Below are 18,493 nucleotides of genomic sequence, written 5' to 3'. Positions count from 1 at the left end.
TGATTGTGGTTGGCTTGGTTGAGCCCCGTTGACTGTTGTAAGTGGTGTGTTCTCCTGCAGTGTAGACCCTGCCTCTGGAGTTGTGTGTGGGCTTTGGAATTTGAGTTACAGTCATCTGTGTGCTGCCTACTGTGGAGTGACACTTGTCCCAGGTTGTATATAAGAGAATGCTTGATGCATATAACAGGCCAGTTCCAAGTAAGACATCTCATGAGTTAACAGCATTGTAGAGAATTTGGTTATGAGGAGTTCGTAATAGGCAAGTCCATCCGAGCTGGCAAAGTGAAAATGATGAGCAGCCGCTGCATAGTGAACAAGCCGTAAAAACGTGCTGCATGGAAAGGAAAGAGCAAAGGATTCCCTACACAGTGAGTTCTGCCGAGCAGCTGGAGGCTTTGTGTATAGCGCTGCTCTGGTTTCTGGTGTGTGTGGTAATGTGTATGGTTTCTTGTGTCTGTGTTTGAAAGTTGGATGTAAATTGCTTTTCAGGTCATTTACTTCTTGCTGGAAGAATGGAACATAAGAGCATGTGGTAACTGTAACCACAGAACTCGTGCTTTGGCTGAGAGTGTACAGACACTGGAGCAAGCACTTGCTCTGCAAGATTGTCCAGTTTGCGTTCTGCTGGGCATCTAGGCTAAGGAATATACTCTGTAGAGACCAGTGCACCTTAGTGCAGCAGATGATCCACCAGAACAAGGAGAAAATGTTGGTTATGTGGTAGCCTTATTTATAGTGACATTTATGGTAATAGGGATTTATTATTAGTAGAACCTATGTAAAGCAGAGGTTGGCCAACTTTCTGGTAATAAGGATTTATTATTAGTAGAACCTATGTAAAGCAGGGGTTGGCCCACTTTCTCTGTACAGGGCCAGATGGTGAGCACTGTGGGCTTTGTGGGCCTATAGTGCCCTCAACTCTGCCTTAGTTACTCAATTCTGCCTTCACCACTCAGCTCTGACATGGTAGCAGGAAAATAGCCAAAGATAATATGTAAATGTAGGCGTGGCTATGTTCCCGTAAAACCTCATTTCTGGACACTAAATTTAAATTTCACATCATTTTCACCTGTCATGAAATATTCTTTTTTGGATTTTTTTTCTTCCAACCACTAAAAAGTACAAAAAACGTGCCTTAGCTCACGGAGCTGAGCAAAAACATGTGGCTCTAGATTGAGCCTAGAGTTTCTAGTTTGTGGACTCCTGATCAGATGGCTGGAGTATTTAATAATAATTAATAAAAATGATTTGTTCATCAGCTATGTGGGCAGTTAGTGTCATGAAGTGTCTGATAAGCTTTTCTCTCCCTGGAGTAAAAGGAAAGGCCATTCTTTCCCATATTACTATAAGACATGACCTCCCAAAAGAACTCTGCCTGAACTAAAGCTGTGTAATTATCTCACCTACAGTGCTTTAAGGTGTGGAGTTCCACCCTTTATTCCTTCTTCTATTTCTTATCCTCCTCAGCCTCCCCCGGAGGCAGAGTAGCAGACTAAGTGACCCCAGACCCCATCCAGCCTTTTGCCTTACTGGGGAAGCAGAGTAGGTGACTCCTGGCCCCATCCAGTCTTCTGTCTTACTGGAATCTCCCTCCTCCCACACCTCTCATACCCTTCCCCCAACCCTCCACCCAGTCCACATCAGTGGTTTGAGAGTCTCTGGTGGGCTGAGGAGAATGGGATTATAATCCCATCAGAGAGAGGAAGAGGAGTGGGTAGAGAGAATGCTGGAGGCATTTGCTGGTTGTGGTATATAAGCCAGGGAAGAGCGTGGTAGCAGGGCGAGATGGGCCTCTTCTGTTTTGGCTGGCAAAAGACAGTCTGCAGGTGTGATGGCCGGGGATTTTACCAGCCTTGTGTCGTTTCTCATATGGTCTAACTGTGCATTCTCTATGCTAGACTTACTTGGGGGAACTTGTATCTTTAAAATTTTGTAAGCCCATGTCTTTGTCTAGTTGAAATCTAAGTGACCTCCCCCAGGGTTGAGAAAGAAGCTGAAGTGAACGGTTGATATCCTGTGTCTTTCCTCAGCAGCCAACAGAGCAGTCAGCAGAGCAGCCACGATGATGATTCTAGCAGGTTCCTGAGTCCTCGAGCGCGGGAAGAAAGGTAAGGTCCAACTTGGAGGGCGAGATGGGGGCAAAGAATAGAGGGGGTGGGGTGGAATGTTTGAGGAAGATTGTGCCTCTGCTCTGTGCAAAAAAAAAAATGTGGAAAACTGAAGAGGAATGGGAGAGCCTCAGACCTCTATGCTTGACTGATTAGAAAGACAAAACTTTCACCCCAGAAAGGAAAAGGGGCAACACAAAGGGGCTGGTCTGGAGGCTTTTTGTGTTCAGCAAAAGAAGTCAACATGTGGCAAACCAAATAGGTTGAAAAGACTTCATACTGAGCCAGGCGTGGTGGCTTACACCTAATCCCATTACTTTGGGAGGTGGAGGCGGGTGGATCACCTGAGGTCAGGAGTTTGAGACCAGCCTGGTCAACATGGTGAAGCCTCATCTCTACTGAAACTACAAAAATTAGCCAGACACGGTGGCATGTGCCTGTAATCCCAGCTACTCCGAGGCTGAGGCAGGAGAATCGCTTGAACCCGGGAGGCGGAGGTTGCGGTGAGCCAAGATCGTGCACTCCAGACTGGGCGACAAAGGGAGACTCCGTCTAAAAAAAACTTTACAGTGGAGTTAGGACTTGAGTCATGCCCTATAGGTCGGGTACAATGTGGATCAGGAGGTGAAGGGCATTTTATGCCTGAGGAAGTTGCATAGCCCAGGATGTCAGGTGTTGGATGGCGTCAGATGGCAGCAGGGTTAATGAAAAATGAGGCGGGATGTCTGGGATGCAATGAGAATATAGAGGCTCTTCAATGCTTGGTTGAGGATGGGAGATTCAGCTAGCTAAGCACTCAGTGTGAGGACCAGCCAGCGCCTGCTTCGTGCAGTGCCTGTGAATGGTAGACAGTGGTGGATTTGCCGTAGCAAGTTAAACTTCGTTGCCTACAGAAAGCTGATGGTATTGATGTTAACTAAAAGGAAGTCTCGGCTGGTCTACCACGGAGGCTCTGCTTTTCGTCTAGCTCTGTTTATCATTTTTATCAACGAGCTGGGTGAAAAAGCAGAAGGTGCTTTTACCACATTTGTCAACTTATGGTGGACCCTCTGCTGAGAGGGGGTAGAGGACACTAAGTATGATAGAATCAAGATTTATTACTATTTTGAGTAGAACAATAGGTGGAAACCAAGGAGATGTTTTCTTTTTAATGGAAATGTGATTTTTTTTTTTTTTTTCCTTAGAGTCTCGCTCTGTCTCATAGGCTGGAGTACAGTGGTGCAGTCTCAGCTCACTGCAACCTCTACCTCCTGGGTTCAAGTGATTCTCCCACCTCAGCCTCCAGAGTAATTGGGGTTATAGGCATGTGCCACCACACCCCTCTAATTTATAATTTTAGTAGAGACGGGGCTTCGCTGTGTTAATCAGGCTGGTCTTGAACTCCTGGCCTCAAGTGATTGACCTGCTCCAGCCTCCCAAAGGGCTGAGATTACAAGTGTAAGCCACCATGCCCGGCTCACTATGAAGTCTTGAAATGTCTATGAAATATGATATTATCTTGTATATTTATAGTAGAAAAGATTTATTTCACAAGTGTAGAATTGCCACAGGGAGCCTAATTTGATAGGATTTCATGTGAAAAAGAAAGAATGTTTTTATTTGCCGGCCAAATATGAGCCAATAATATGACACAACTACCAAATGATCTTTAAAAGTTTTTAATTCATTCATGGGAGCAGGGTGCATGGATTAAAAAAAAAAAAAAAAAGACGTCACTGTAATCTGTACTAGTATGATCATATTCCATGTATTATTCCAGTTCTTTGGAAGTGGATACTGATGCGTTAGAGTCCAGAAAAGAATATAATATGAGTTGGTTATGGCCCTGCACGGCGGCTCACACCTGTAATCCCAGCATTTTGGGAGGCTGAGGCAGGCAGGTCACTTGAGGCCAGGAGTCTGAGACCAGCCTGGCCAACAAGGGGAAGCCCTGTCTCTACTAAAATACAAAAATTAGCCGAGCATGATGACGCACGCCTGTAGTCCCAGCTACTCCGGAGGCTGAGGCAGGAGAATCACTTGAACCCGGGAGGTGGAGGTTGCAGTGAGCCAAGACTGTGCCACTGCACTCCAGCCTGGGTGGAAAACAAACAAACAAACAAACAAACAAAAGAAAAAAGAAAAAAAACCAGTTGGTTGAAGGAAAGAGATTTAGCTTGGAAAAGAGATTTTTGGATATCTGAAAGCTGAAGAGATAGAATCGGAGGGTTAGAAGTCAGTGAGAAGGATTGCAGCTCAGGATAAGAAAGTGCTCTTCCGTGATAGAGCTGTACTCACTTGGATTTTCTATCTGAGAACTGAGAACTAAGTGACTAACGGGTGGGGCATGTGTACAGTGTGGATATGCTGAACAAAGGCATGATTCACATTCCAGGCGGGACAGTGAGCGATTTCATCGCACTTCTCAGGATGACACGGAATTTGAAACTGATGAACTGTTTATTTCCATTTAATATTTTCTTTTCTTTTTCTTTTTTGAGATAAGGTCTCTGTCACCCAGGCTGAAGTGCAGTGGCGTGATCTCAACTCACTCCAACCTCTGCCTCTAGGGCTCAAGTGATTTTTCCCACCTTAGCGTCCTGAGTATCGGGACTATAGGCACCTGCCACCATACCTGGCTAATTTTTGTATATTTTTGTAGAGACGAGGTCTTGCCACATTTCCCCAGCTGCTCTCAACTACTGAGGTCAAGTGACCCGCCTGCTTCAGCCCGCAAAGTGTTGGTATCACAGGCGTTAGCCACCACCCTGCTTAATATCTTCTGACCACACTTGACTGTGGGTAACAAACCGCAGGTAAGGGGGGCTACTGTAATCTCTCCCCTTCATAGGAGTGTTCAAGCAAAAGCTGGGTGCTGTGTCAAAAGGGATTTCGTTCTGGTTGAGAGAGTGGAACCTCTCTAGTCCTTATTTCTTTAGATTATAAGGTCTTGTGAGTTCTGCCCTAGTTCTCAGTTTTGTGCCCCCTATTAATCAAAACAGTTCAGCTCATCAATTTAGACCTATGTATATGGAGACATGGCACTCCCAAGGAGCAAAGACTAATCATTCTTGTCAAGATGCTTAATCAGGTACGGTCTGATCTGATGGCAGTTCTCTCAGTCCCTAGAGTACCCTCCACTCTCTGTGCAAAGCTTTCTAGATTGCAGCAATCATAATCTCAAAATTAGAAGAGGCCACAGAGGTCCCCCAGCACAGCCACCTTCCCTGTGCTGTGCACCAAACATCTCCAGAAGTATACTGTCCATTTCTAAGCGCGATGTCTGTGGCTGTTCTTCTACCAGTTCTATGATTGACAGTTCCTTAGCTCACTTTATATTATCTCTGCTGCTTGGGGCATTCCTGGAAGAGATGAGTAGTGCTGAGATGCATATACGCTAATACATTTGTCCCAAGGACGTAACTGCTTGCTAACTAGAGAGAACTCTGCCTTTTGTTTGGTATTTGGGACTTTACATTGATACAAATTCTATTCTAACTTCTCTCTAACCGCTCACTCCTCCTACCACGGGAAATGTTACAAAGGTTCTCCCATCTAAACCTCTGCCCAGAAAAACTCTCTGGATTTCTTCCCTGGTCGGTTGTTCCCATCTTGGCCCACTCGCAGCCCCCTAAGCTCTTTATGGTGGATGGAGATGTTGTTTTGCATCAACTCACTTTGGAGAGTATGAGGAACAGAGAGCATGTGGTCAGAAGTATGCTTCCTCTGGCGGTCCCTGTGACCGGCCCACACCACCCACCCCCAAAACCTCGGAAATTGGCTCTAGTACGTGTTCACTCACCATTGCCCTTCTGAAGAAAGTCTTTGTTCTCTTCTTGGCTGCTGGGTTCCTTCTCCTGGAGAGAACAAGTTTCCGGAGCTCAAATTAGTCTCCCAGGCTCAGCCCAGAACTAACTTACACTCTGCACCTGATTCTTCCTACCCACTTAAGAGTCTCCAGGTGTTTAGGACTTTGATCTGTGATGTTGTGACCTGGGGTGAGATTGGAACCCTGGGGAGATGGGGGCAGTGGTGGGCATCTGGCCTGTGCTGCTCGTTCTGGCCCCTCTGAGGGACAGTGCACCAAGCCGTGAATGGTGGCATTTCCTGCACTGGTGAGGCCTCCCTGCGGTCATCTTCTTTACTCTTCGTAATGCCCTTGGGTGGCAGGTGGAGCTGCTGGTATTGTCACTGACTGAAAACGGTCAAGGATGAGGTGGATATTATGGGTTTTTTTTTCTGTGGCTGCTTCTAATTTTCCAAACCACATCATCAATGGTACCATGAAAGATTGTTTCATAGAGCAGGCAAAAAAATTAACATTGATTCTTCTACTTTAAAGATTCAAATTATAATCTTTCAGTATCAGATGCACTTTCAACGGGTTTAATAAAACATTGGGGTTTTTTTCTTGTTTTTGTGTAAGGTTCAGAACGGTTATCATATTTAGAGACTACATAGCTACCCTGCTATACACAGCAGTGGGTGGAATGCTTTCATATGGTGTTCAAACCTGAGGATTTCTGAGAAAGGTTTTTTCCTTATTCACATTGACGCTCTGTCCTGAAGGAAAGCCTTTGGAACCATGACAGGAGTAGAGGGTGGGTTAAAGGACTGATATACATTTGCTGGGTGGGTGTGGCATGAGCGAGAAGGGTTGATTTTTATGAAAATGTGTTTATTAGGAAATGGAGATTGTCTCAGAGATAAGAATAATTCTTCCAGGTTTCCAGTAGAAAGCAAAATAGGTAACTTCCCCAAAGTGTGTGTGTAATAGAATATAGGACATTAATTCATTCTTTTTTTTTCCTTTTGAGACAGAGTCTTGCTCTGTTACCCAGGCTGGAATAGTGGCACGATCTTGGCTCACTGCAACCTCCACCTCTCAGGTTCAAGGGATTCTTCTGCCTCAGCCTCCTGAGTAGCTGGGACTATAGGTGTATGCCACCATGCCTGGCTAATTTTTGTATTTTTTGGTAGAGACAGGGTTTCACCATGTTGGCCAGGCTGGTCTAGAACTCCTGACCTCAAGCAATCCACCTGCCTCTGTCTCCCAAAGTGCTGGGATTACAGGCATGAGCCACTGCACCCAGCCTAACTGTGCATTTGTAAAGGCAATTTACTTAGTGTTACTCAACCCTCAACCTTAGTTACCTCCTTTGTAAAAATTTGATATCCATTGGATTTTCTTGTAAAGAATACACGAGAAAACAGTCGTAAAGAGCCATTAAGTAGGTGCTTGACAAATGGTAGCTGTTTGTGTTCTGATTCTGGCTATCATAACATTTTACTCTCAGTTTCCTACCAGATCTTACATTCTTCTGTTCTTGACAAAGCCGGGCACCATGGCTCACCCCTGTAATCCCAGCACTTGGGGAGGCCGAAGGGGGTAGATTGCCTGAGCTCGGAAGTTCGAGATCAACCTGGGCAACATGGCAAAACCCCATCTCTACCAAAAATGCAAAAAATTAGCTGGGCATGGTGGCATGTGCCTGTGGTCCCAGCTACTTGGGAGGCTGAGAAACAAGATCCCTTGAGCCTGGGAGGCGAAGGTTGTAATGAGCCTAGATTGTGCCACTGCAGTTCAGCCTGGGTGACAGAGTGAGACCCTGTCTCAAAAAATACAAATAAAAATAAAAATAAAGAAAAAGCAAAGACAGAATGAAGGTGTAGAATATTGAGCATCTGCAAATGTCACACATATATACTCCGGATAAATAGACTAAGTTGTGCTATTTCCCCCTCAAGAAACTGATTCTCTTATGGTGTGATATACCTGCAAATAAACAAGTATAATAGAATGTAATAGTTAACTTAAGGAATTATGCATAAGGTAATACAACTGAAGAATTTTACAAGCTGGGTGTGGTGGCTCATGCCTGTAATCCCAGCAATCTGGGAGGCTGAGAGGGGTGGATCCCTTTGAGGCCTGGAGTTCGAGACCAGTCACCAACATGGCAAAATCCCATCTCTATTAAAAATACAAAGATTAGCCAGGTGTGGTGGTGTGCGCCTGTAGTCCCGGCGACTCAGGAGGCTAAGGCTGGAGAATCACTTGAGTCCGGGAGGCAGAAAGTGCAATGAGCTGAGATCGCACCACTGCACTTCACCCTGGACAACAGGGTGAGACTCTGTCTCAAAAGAAAATGAAGAAGTTCACTAAGTGCTTACTATGTGCTTACACCTGTGCAGTAAACTTTGCATACATTTTAAAATATAATCCTCTCAACAGCCCTATCAAGTACATGCCATTATCCGCATATTATTGTTTAGGAAAACCAAGGCTTGGGGAATTAAACTTGCCCCAGAGAAACACAGCTACTGTTTGGGGTGAGGGTGGGGGTGGGAGGGTTTCCAGAAAACTCCACAGAGGGGGCTGTGCTTCAGCTGAGAACTGCAAGAGGAGTAGGAGTCTGTCACATGGACAGCATTTGCAAGCGAGGGAACAAGATGTACATAAGCATGGAGGCGGGAGAAAGCAAGTCATGTTCAGGAACCACAAATACTTCAGTGTTGCTGCAGCGTCATATCCTAGGGGAGGGGTAGCTAGTGAGTGGCCAGGAAAGGCCTTTGGACAGGTAGACAAGTGCCTGGTCATGCCACATCCTGCTGTAATAAGGAGTGAGTGTTCTTTATGGATGATTGGAAACCACTACGTTATGTTTTTTTGTTTGTTTGATTTTGTTTTTTTAGAGATGGAGTCTTGCTCTGTCGCCCGGGCTAGAGTACAGTGATGCAATCTTGGCTCACTGCAACCTCCTCCTCCTGGATTCAAGTGAGTGTCCTGTCTCAGCCTCCTGAGTAGCTGGGATTAGCTGGGTGTCCGCCATCATGCCCAGCTAATTTTTGTATTTTTAGTAGAGACAGGGTTTCACCATGTTGGCCAGGCTGGTCTCGAACTCCTGACCTCAGGTGATCTGCCTGCTTTGGCCTCCCAAAGTGCTGGGATTACAGGTGTGAGCCACCACACCCAGCTGCCACTGAGTTATGTTGAGAAACGGAGTACCTGTGTGTCTTAGTTCAGGCAGCTATAACGGAATACCATAGACTGGGTGTCTTGTACATCACAGAAAATTATTTCTTTCCATTTTGGAGCCCGGGAAGTCCAAGACCAAGATGTGGGCATTCAGCGGGTGGTGAGGTCCTGTTGTCTTCCTAGACAGCTATCCTCTTGCTGTGTCTTACATGGTAAAAAGGAGAGCTCTGGTCTAGTGAGCCCCCTTATAGGGGCACTAATTACATTCATGCGGGCTCCATTTTCATGATTTACAACCCCTCCTCTTAACACCATTGCACTGGAGGTTACGATTTCAACATATCCAGTTGGGGGTGGGGCACCAACACTGAGTCTATAGCACCAGGTCGCTCCCAAATATTCCTGTGAGAAAAATCACACCTGAGAGGTGTTCAGAGTTGAGTCCTAGCCCCTCCAGGGCTGTGGAGGATGGATACCTCCCCCAGGGGCTCTCCAGGCTGGGCATTTGGGCATGGTGGATGCCAGCCTGGATAACCTGTGGCCCAGCATTAACTGTCTGCCTGGCCCTGCTGTCTGCTAGGCAGGGATTCCAAGATGAAGACATGGTCCCTGCTCTTGAGTAATTCTTCAGCCCCATGACTTAACGTGGCCATCAGGCATCAAGAACAAGGCCATGTGGGTGATGACACGTCGGAATGGAACTGTGAACCTGGGGAGCCGATCTTCTCCCCTCGCCACCCCACGGTCCCAACTGAAACCTTTGGTCCTTCTTCTCCCCCCTTGCCACCCCCTCGCCACCTCACAGCCCTGACGGAAAGCTTTGGCCCTCCTCCTCCCCGCTCGCCACCCCATGGCCCTGACTGAAAGCTTTGGCCCTCCTCCTCCCCGCTCGCCACCCCATGGCCCTGACGGAAAGCTTTGGCCCTCCTCCTCCCCGCTCGCCACCCCATGGCCCTGACGGAAAGCTTTGGCCCTCCTCCTCCCCGCTCGCCACCCCATGGCCCTGACGGAAAGCTTTGGCCCTCCTCCTCCCCGCTCGCCACCCCATGGCCCTGACGGAAAGCTTTGGCTCTCCTCCTCCGCTGTCACACTCAGTGAGGGGGAGCCCTACCCCAGAAGTGTATCTCACGAGAGCATCAGGGACGCAGTGAAAGAGTGATGCGCAAGGGAGACAGGAAGAGAGAGCAACATAAAGAAGTGGCTCCATGCCCACGGTGCACCCTGGTCAGCAGAGGAAGGAGTGTGGGACCCGATGGAAATTTGGAGCTCAGGGAAAATGGTGGGGGGGCTTTATCTCTCTTGTGTAGCCCCTCAAGATTGACCCCTTAGATGGCCTAGGAACAGCAGGTGCTAGAGGAATGGTATCCATGTGGGCATGGAAATGAGGCAGATTCTGGGGCCACCGGACCAAGGGGAGGGAAGGGCTCATCAGCACCCACCCAGGGAGCCTGTCCATTTATGTTCCCAGATAAAGGGTCCTAGAAGAGTTAAAAAAAAAAAAAAAAAAAAAAAAGACGAAGAAAAAAAAAGAAATCACGCCTGGCCTGTGGTTAATGTGTATGTGCCTACTAGTAGTATTATCATTAAAATACTGGGTCTAGGAGGAAGGATTTGAGGAGGAGAGGTGGCAGTGAGTTTAATTTAAACATGTAGCGTGAACTACTCGTGGAGTGTGCCAGTGGAGAGATACACTAGGCCATTGGCTACACCGTTTGAAGCTCAGGGGACGAGACTGAGTGTGCTAGTTTGGCAGCCACCACTGTGGAAGAGCACAGCAATGAGAATGTAGTTGAGGCAAGAGTCTTAGGATAAGCAAAGTTTAAGCAGAAGACAAAGGAAGGAAGAATTTTAAAAGATTGTCCATTGAAGCCAAGTTGACTAGGAGATAGTAATGGAGAAGCAAGAAAGAATAGTTAAAAGGGTAGAAATAGGTAAGCAAAGGACTAAAAGGAATCCTCTGCAGTGGCAATTTGTGGAGATCATTGGTTACTACAGAGCAATTTCAGAAGAGTGTATCTGAGGGGAGGGAGAAGAGACTGACCTTAGTGATTTCATTCTAGAAGTCTGCCTGGGAAGAAGAGAAATAGGGAGGATACCTAGAGGGGAACACAGGGATGACTGGGGAAAATTATTGTTTTAATATGGAGAGACAGAAACACTTTTTTGTAATTTCTGAAGTAGAAATTGATAGCTCAAGGCTGAGAATTTCAGAGGATAAATTCATTTGTTCATTCATTCAACAAACTGATCAATTATGCACTATCGGCCAAATGTGATGGCGGGTGCCTGTAATTCCAGTGCTTTGGGAGGCTAAGGTGGGAGGATCACTTGAGGCTAGGAGTTTCAGACTAGCCTGGGTAACCTGGCAAAACCTCATCTCTACAAAAAATAGCTATTGCACTCCAGTCTGGGCGTAGAGCAAGACCCTGTCTCAAAAAAGAAAAGAAAGAGCACTGTGTACTGGGGTTTCCAGTCTTGTTGAAGGGTTGAGTGTGTGCTCAAATAGTTCTGGAGTCAGACCAAAGTGCCCGAAGAGGTGATATAGAAATGAACACACTGAGCAATGGCCCCAAACACCTGCCGCTTAGGTCCCTATAAGTGGAATGGAATGATCCACACCCCAGAGACGCCAGTGCGTCTGGGGAATTCACTGGCCAGGCAGGTAGACGGAGCTAGACTATTCTCGAAATATGCTACTGGGGATATATTTCTGGGACAGAATAAGCAAAATTGAAAAGATTTCTACTTCTACTAGGAAGCTATCTATCCCAGTGGCTAGACCCGAGTTGGCAGTGACGATCTTACTCTAGCATGGCGTCGACTCCTAAAACTTGCCCCTTGACCTCAAATGCCAATACCTTGGTTTCTCCATTCATTTGTTCCTGAATTCCAAATCTCAAACAATTTCTGAGCACCTACTCTGTGCTGGACGCAAGAGACAACAGAAATACACAGTTTCTGTCCCCAGGATCTCAACAAATAGTTGAGAATATTAAACACGTTTGAGAATATGCAAACTTGGAATTTGGATGCGTGTCTTAAAGGAAGAGGACATAGTACCAGGCAAAGTGTACCGAAGAGGCTGGACCTGGCCAGAGGGGTTGGGGCCAAGGTGTAAGGCTTGGGCAAAGACTAGAAGGATGAATTGGAAACAGTGATGTGAGACAGATGAGATGGTATGGATGAGATGAGGCAGGAGCTTTGATCGCCAGGATGACCAGGATATAGTAATAGAGAAGCAAGAAAGAATAGTCAAAAGAGTCTTGGTCTTTATTTTAAAGCCCAGGAAGCCACTGAAGATCTTTGAGACAGGAGATGACAGGATCAGATTTGCTTATGAAAAAATTGCTTACAAAAACACGGAGGCTGTTTCATGGATACTGGGAGATCAGCTGAGGTCCTTAGGAGACTGTTACTATATCCAAGCTAACGATGTTGTGTGTTGGAATGTGGATGGTGATAGTGAAAAAAAGAAGTAGACAAATTCAAGATATATTTAGGAGATAAAATGTCCAGGGCTTGATGATGAATTGGGTACATATGGATGTGAGAGAAGGGAGGTGTTCAGAGTTGAGTCCTAGGATTCCAGCTTGCTCAGCTAGGGGGTGCCATCTGTTGAAAGATAAGGAAGCAGAGTTTTAGAGGAGGCAAGAGAAGGTTGGTCCAGATCACAGGTGAGAAGATTACCCTTGAACAGGAGAGACTAATTGAGGTGGATGCAGTGAGTTCCTAGGTGCTGTGGTAGGAAGGCGAGGAGATTCGTGGCAGCAGGATGTTTTCTCTGTGTGATGGAAAATGATGTCTCCTAACTGAGATCAGTGAAGGTGGAATGAGAATAGTGTGATGTTTGGATATAATTAATTTTGGAACTTTTTTTGTGTCAGCTTTTCTCCAAGTACCTTAAAAGACATTTGTGGCTGGGTGCAGTGGCTCACGCCTGTAATCCCAGCACTTCGGGAGGCTGAGGCGGGTGGATCACCTGAGGTCAGGAGTTTGAGAACAGCTTGGTCAAAATGGTGAAACTCTGTCTCTACTAAAAATACAAAAATTAGCAGGTGTGGTGGTGCACGCCTGTAGTCCCAGCTGCTTGGGACGCTGACGCACAAGAATCATTTGAACTCAGGAGTCAGAGGCTGCAGTGAGCCAAGATTGTGCCACTGTACTCCAGCCTGGGCAACAGAGCAAGACTCTCTCTCTCTCTCTCAAAAAAAAAAAAGGACTTTCGTGTCTTACATGTCATGTTAGGGCTCACCTCATTTCTTCCAGTTGAGGGAGGGAGGTGAGTATTATCACACCTATTTTATAGGTGCAGGAGTAGGCTGTGGCTAATTCTATTGCAGCACTTACCACATCCTTGTGTGCTATGTGATTTGTCTGTCTCCCTCTAGGTTGTTGAGATCCTGGGGACAGAAACTGTGTATTTCTGTTGTCTCTTGCGTCCAGCACAGAGTAGGTGCTCAGAAATTGTTTGAGATTTGGAATTCAGGAACAAATGAATGGAGAAACCAAGGTATTGGCATTTGAGGTCAAGGGGCAAGTTTTAGGAGTCGACGCCATGCTAGAGTAAGATCGTCACTGCCAACTCGGGTCTAGCCACTGGGATAGATAGCTTCCTAGTAGAAGTAGAAATCTTTTCAATTTTGCTTATTCTGTCCCAGAAATATATCCCCAGTAGCATATTTCGAGAATAGTCTAGCTCCGTCTACCTGCCTGGCCAGTGAATTCCCCATAGACTCATGGACACTCCCGTGATCCTTTACCATGGGGAGAAAGCCAAGTTGCAAACCCTCTGGGAGCAGTGCCCGCTGCTCCTCCCCTTCCCCCAGCACCAGCAGCTGACATCACATACAGGTACAGCTTCATCCTCCTTGTCTGAGGACAAAGGAGGGGAGGAAACTCACCAAGTGCCCAGAGCTCTGCCAGATGTTGAAAGATGGAGGAGGGCTTCATTTGGAGCTGTGGCTTGGGCAAAAGGCAGAGGGGATCTCGGTAACACAGGACCCAGGCTTGCCCACCCTGGGCCCTCCACCTGCCTGTGTTTTATACTGAACCCCAGGGAAGGGAGCGCTTATGTGCAGGAGTCCACAGTTGACAGCTGGGGTAGCTGCAGGGGCAGCAAGTCCACGCAGCTCCAGAGTGAGCCCCCAGCTCTTGAGGTCTCAGCTGCCATGTGGCCAGCCCTCCCCTGAGCCCAGCATGGTGCAGAATCTACAGCCAGAGACCGTCTCATGCGGCACAGCTGGAAAGCAGGCTTGTCACTACCATGTCTCCTCCCTGAGGAAGAAGCTGGCCTTTCTGCGAGCCAAGTAGGTGGTGGGGACCCTGGAGATGAGGTTTGGGATTGCCCGGGTTGGCTCCCGTGTTTGGAGATGTTGTAGGTCCCTGCCCAAGAGGGAGACTCAGTGATCCATTGCAAGAGGCTGAAGGGAAAGGCCAAGGGGTGTGGGTGGCTGCGATGTTGACTGGGAGACTGAGTCTGTGCCTCACTGTGTGCCTCCCAACAGGGTGCGTTGGCCTCCAGGTCCTTCTTCATAACTGGCCAGGGACCATTACTTTTCTCCTTTATGATAAGTTGCTCCAGTCCGTAAAGAAATTGGAAATCCTGAGAAAGGTGCGGTGGGGAATAGTGTAGTCGACCTGTGTAGGGTCCCCTGGGCAGGGGCACTGGCGTCTCTGGGGTGTGGATCATTCCCTTCCACTTATAGGGACCTAAGCGGCAGGTGTTTGGGGCCATTGCTCAGTGTGTTCATTTCTATATCACCTCTTCGGGCACTTTGGTCTGACTCCAGAACTATTTGAGCACACATCCGATGTGGGGCATTTTTTCCTAAAACAGCTCCTGTACCTGGCAGATGGGCTGCGGTGGCACCTGGCTGAATCTGCCCTGCCCTCTTGGCCTCTGTACCTAGAAGAAGGAGGAGATTTCCTGGAGGAGGAAGAGTTTCCAGCCCCTAAGATTAGAATTAAATTTGAAGGCTGGCAGGCATTCAAGACAGAGTGTCATGTAAACTTACGGGCAGGTTTGTGTGTTTTTGCTTTTGTTTTGGCGTGAAGAGAAATATCACTGAGAAAGATGGAATGAATGAAGTGAGGAGGGAAAAGGAAGGAGAAAGGCAGAAAGAGAGGCCAAAGGGATTTCAGAGGTAGGGAGAGGCTAGAGGCAGTAGGTGGCTTAACCTCAATCTTCTCTCTCTCTCTCTCTCTCTCTCTCTCTCTCTCTCTCTCTCTCTCACACACACACACACACACACACACACACACACACAGGCATAGATGCCTGTGATTGTTTAGCTGTATATTGACAAGGGTTTCTCATGGCTGAAGTTTTGAGGCTGGTGAGCAAAGACTGTGTCCCTCTCTGATTAGATGACTTCTCTGGTACTGATATTCAGTACTGTGCCTTGCACACAGCAGGTTCTCAACAGATAATGGTAGAATAAGGAAGTCTCTGATCCTGTGATATGGTGCAAGGACAAGATTCAGTAGTGGCTGCGGGGAACTCAGGTTTTGGAGACCAAAAGACCTTAGTTTAAATTCCAGCTCTACCACATCCTGGCTGTGGTGCTTTTGCAAATCATTTCATCTCTCTGAATGTTTCCTTTCTGAAAAATGAAGAAAATTGTACTTGCTTTATGGAGCTTGTGGGGATCGAACTGAGATAAACTAAGAAAGGCACTTAGCACTGTATCTGGACGTAGCACACAGTAAGTGGCAGCTTATGTCACTGCCAGCAAACAGTAGGCCTGGGCTTAGCCTGCAAGGGGTGTGGAAGGTGAGTTCTCAGCTCCTAGAGAACGAGGAGGTTTGCAAACTTATTAAGGGAAGCCACACATGAGTCCATGAGGGTAATGTTTGACTTCCCAGTTGCCAGGGGAAGCCAGTTATATAAGCTCTGGTCTTCACTGTCCTGGTGAGAGACAGCTGCCTTGAGAGTGGGGTGAAGAGCCCAGAGTGGCAGTTGTGTGGACGGGCTTCCACACCCACCCGCAGGCAGCCTGCTCGGACTCCATGTGGAACGTGGGCCCAGAAGGTGTTCAGTTAGTTCCAGCTGATTAGGAAGAGGGCCCCATCTCAGAAGAGGCTCACTTTGATTAAATGCTGCAGTGGAAGTGTCCCTTTGGAAACAGCTTCAGTAGAGGCCCCAGATGTTCGTGTTGTTCAGATCCCAGGAACAATGTTGTTAATAGTGGTGCTGTTGGTGGAGAGGAAGTTCTGAGTTCTTCCTCCCTGTTAGTGATTCATCACTCAAACTGCCCTCAGCTCAGATTCCTCACCTGGGAGCTGTCACATCTCAGAGAGGCTGCCTCTTACCCCTTTGTCCCAGCAGGGTTTCTCTCCCTTACTTGCATCAAAATAAATGGCTTATTTTCCATGTTAGCATTAATCACATTATAATTGTATTTATCTGTTGACTTGATCGTTGTCTGTCTCCCCAACTAGTCCCTAAATTGCATGAGAGCAGGGATCATCTTTGTTTTATTGTGTCCCCAACACTTAGCACAGTGCCTGGCACATGATGGTACTTAAATACTAAAGGAGTAAATGAACCAATAAATAACCATGTAAGACTTTTTGTTACTTGTAACATTCTAGGACCATGGGATTTTGTGACTGTAGCCCAAATGGAGGGCAAAGACTGGCCCTTACACATCTATTAACCTTTTTAAACTTTTCATGCTCATGGAAGTGTTTTGATCTGTGACCACCTCTCACATGTTCCCCTTTCTCTGATCCACGTGCACATATGCTTAGGGGGTCACATGGTCTTGTGGAAGACAGCACAGAAGGCCATAAGGCCTTTTTTTTTTTTTTTTTTTTTTTTTTTTTTAGGTCTGAGCTAAGTTCTGACTTTTGAGGGCAGGGCAAAGAAGCAAATGAGCGCTCCTGTCTTGCTCCTACCTCCCCAAGTTCCCAGCTTAGAGCTCCTCTTTAGCAGTCCTGGCTGCTTCTGTGACTGTCAGCAGAACTGTCTGCAGGTGTAACCATCACCTGCTCTGTTTCTCCTACTCCAGCATTTCTTCTTTGTGCCTGAGAAAGGGGAGTTGTTAATTATAGCTCAGCAAACTCCTCTTATCTTTGCTGATGCCATAGTTGGGATTTAGATTTGGACAACTGGCAGGATGGATGGTAATTTTTATTCCCCAGCTTCCCTACTTCCTGCTGGGAGAAATTCCATCCTCCTACCAGTCTCAGCAAAGAAGGAATGTGAGTGGGTGGCAACTCAGGGGCTCAAGGCAGAGAGTCCAATCTCAGGCTTGTCCTGCTCTCTGCTGCATTCTTTGCCTCCCTCGTACTCCAGGGTTGAGATGAAGTCAGGGGATAAACTGCTGGGTTCTCTTTTCAGTCACTCACTGATTAATCATGTAAGCTCCGGAAAGCTCTTTACTACTCCTCGCTTGCTTTTCTAGGTATTGAGGAAGTCATTGTACCAGAAGTTGATGCTCCGGCTTGGATGCAAACACCTATCATTAAAATTTGTTTGAGCACATACCATATATATATATATATATATATATATATACACACACACACACACAGACACACATACACAGACACACATATACACACACATAAATTCTGTGTGCATTTCTGTACTAAATATTTTATGTATACTGTAACATAATGAAACAAATTTTAACAAGGTAGAATAAACATAAATATAAATACAAGTCCTAATATGCTTTTTAAAAAATTTAAAAAATTCTATGAATACATAGTAGGTGTATATGTTTATAGGTTACATGAAACACTTTAATATAGGGATGTAATAGTCACAGCATGGAAGATAGGGTGTCCATCTCCTCAAGCATGTATTCTTTGTGTTACAAACAATTCAATTATACTCTTTTAGTTATTTTAAAATGTACGATGATTATTGACTATAATCGCCCTGTTGTGCTACCAAATACTAGGTCATATTCTTTCTATTTTTTTTCTACCCATTAATCACCCCACTTCCGCCCTACTTTTCCACTGCCCTTCCCAGCCTCTGATAACTATTCTACTCTCTATCTCCATGAGTTCAATTGTTTTGCTTTGCTTTTTAGTTCCCACAACTAAGTGAGACCACGTGAAGTTTGTCTTCCTGTGCCTGACTTATTTCACTTAACATTAATGATCTCCAGTTCTATCCATGTTGTTGCAAATGACCGGATCTCATTCTTTTTTTATGGCTGAATAGTACTTCATTGTGTATATGTATCACATTTCATTTATCCAATCATCTGTTGATGGACATCTGGGTTACTTTGAAATCTTGGCTATAGCAGACTGGGCACAGTGACTCATGCCTGTAATCCCAGCACTTTGGGAGGCTGAAGCAGGCGGATCACTTGAGTTCAGGAGTTTGAGACCAGCCTGACCAACATGGCAAAATTCTGTCTCTACTAAAAATACAAAAAGTTAGCCTATAGTCCCAGCTACTTGGGAG

General features: G+C 46.3%; 1 protein-coding gene across 3 annotated transcripts in view; it reads left to right on the top strand.

Moving 5' to 3' along the window:
• The window catches only part of GRAMD1B (GRAM domain containing 1B), a 277,996-nt gene that overhangs the window by 120,780 nt on the left and 138,723 nt on the right, over positions 1-18,493 (top strand). For all 3 annotated transcript variants that reach the window (XR_004053671.1, XM_030918395.1, XM_010356453.2), the window contains one exon: positions 2,031-2,108. Coding sequence is in view for 2 of the 3 variants with exons in the window: in XM_030918395.1 (XP_030774255.1) it covers positions 2,031-2,108 (78 nt within the window). In the remaining variant the exon portion in view is untranslated. The remainder of the gene's footprint in view (positions 1-2,030; positions 2,109-18,493) is intronic.

Source organism: Rhinopithecus roxellana, chromosome 15 (genome assembly GCF_007565055.1).
Source record: "Rhinopithecus roxellana isolate Shanxi Qingling chromosome 15, ASM756505v1, whole genome shotgun sequence".
In the NCBI taxonomy this organism is placed as follows: Eukaryota; Metazoa; Chordata; class Mammalia; order Primates; family Cercopithecidae; genus Rhinopithecus; species Rhinopithecus roxellana.
The sequence above is the reverse complement of the archived record's forward strand: the minus strand, read 5'-3'. Positions and strand labels throughout refer to the sequence as shown.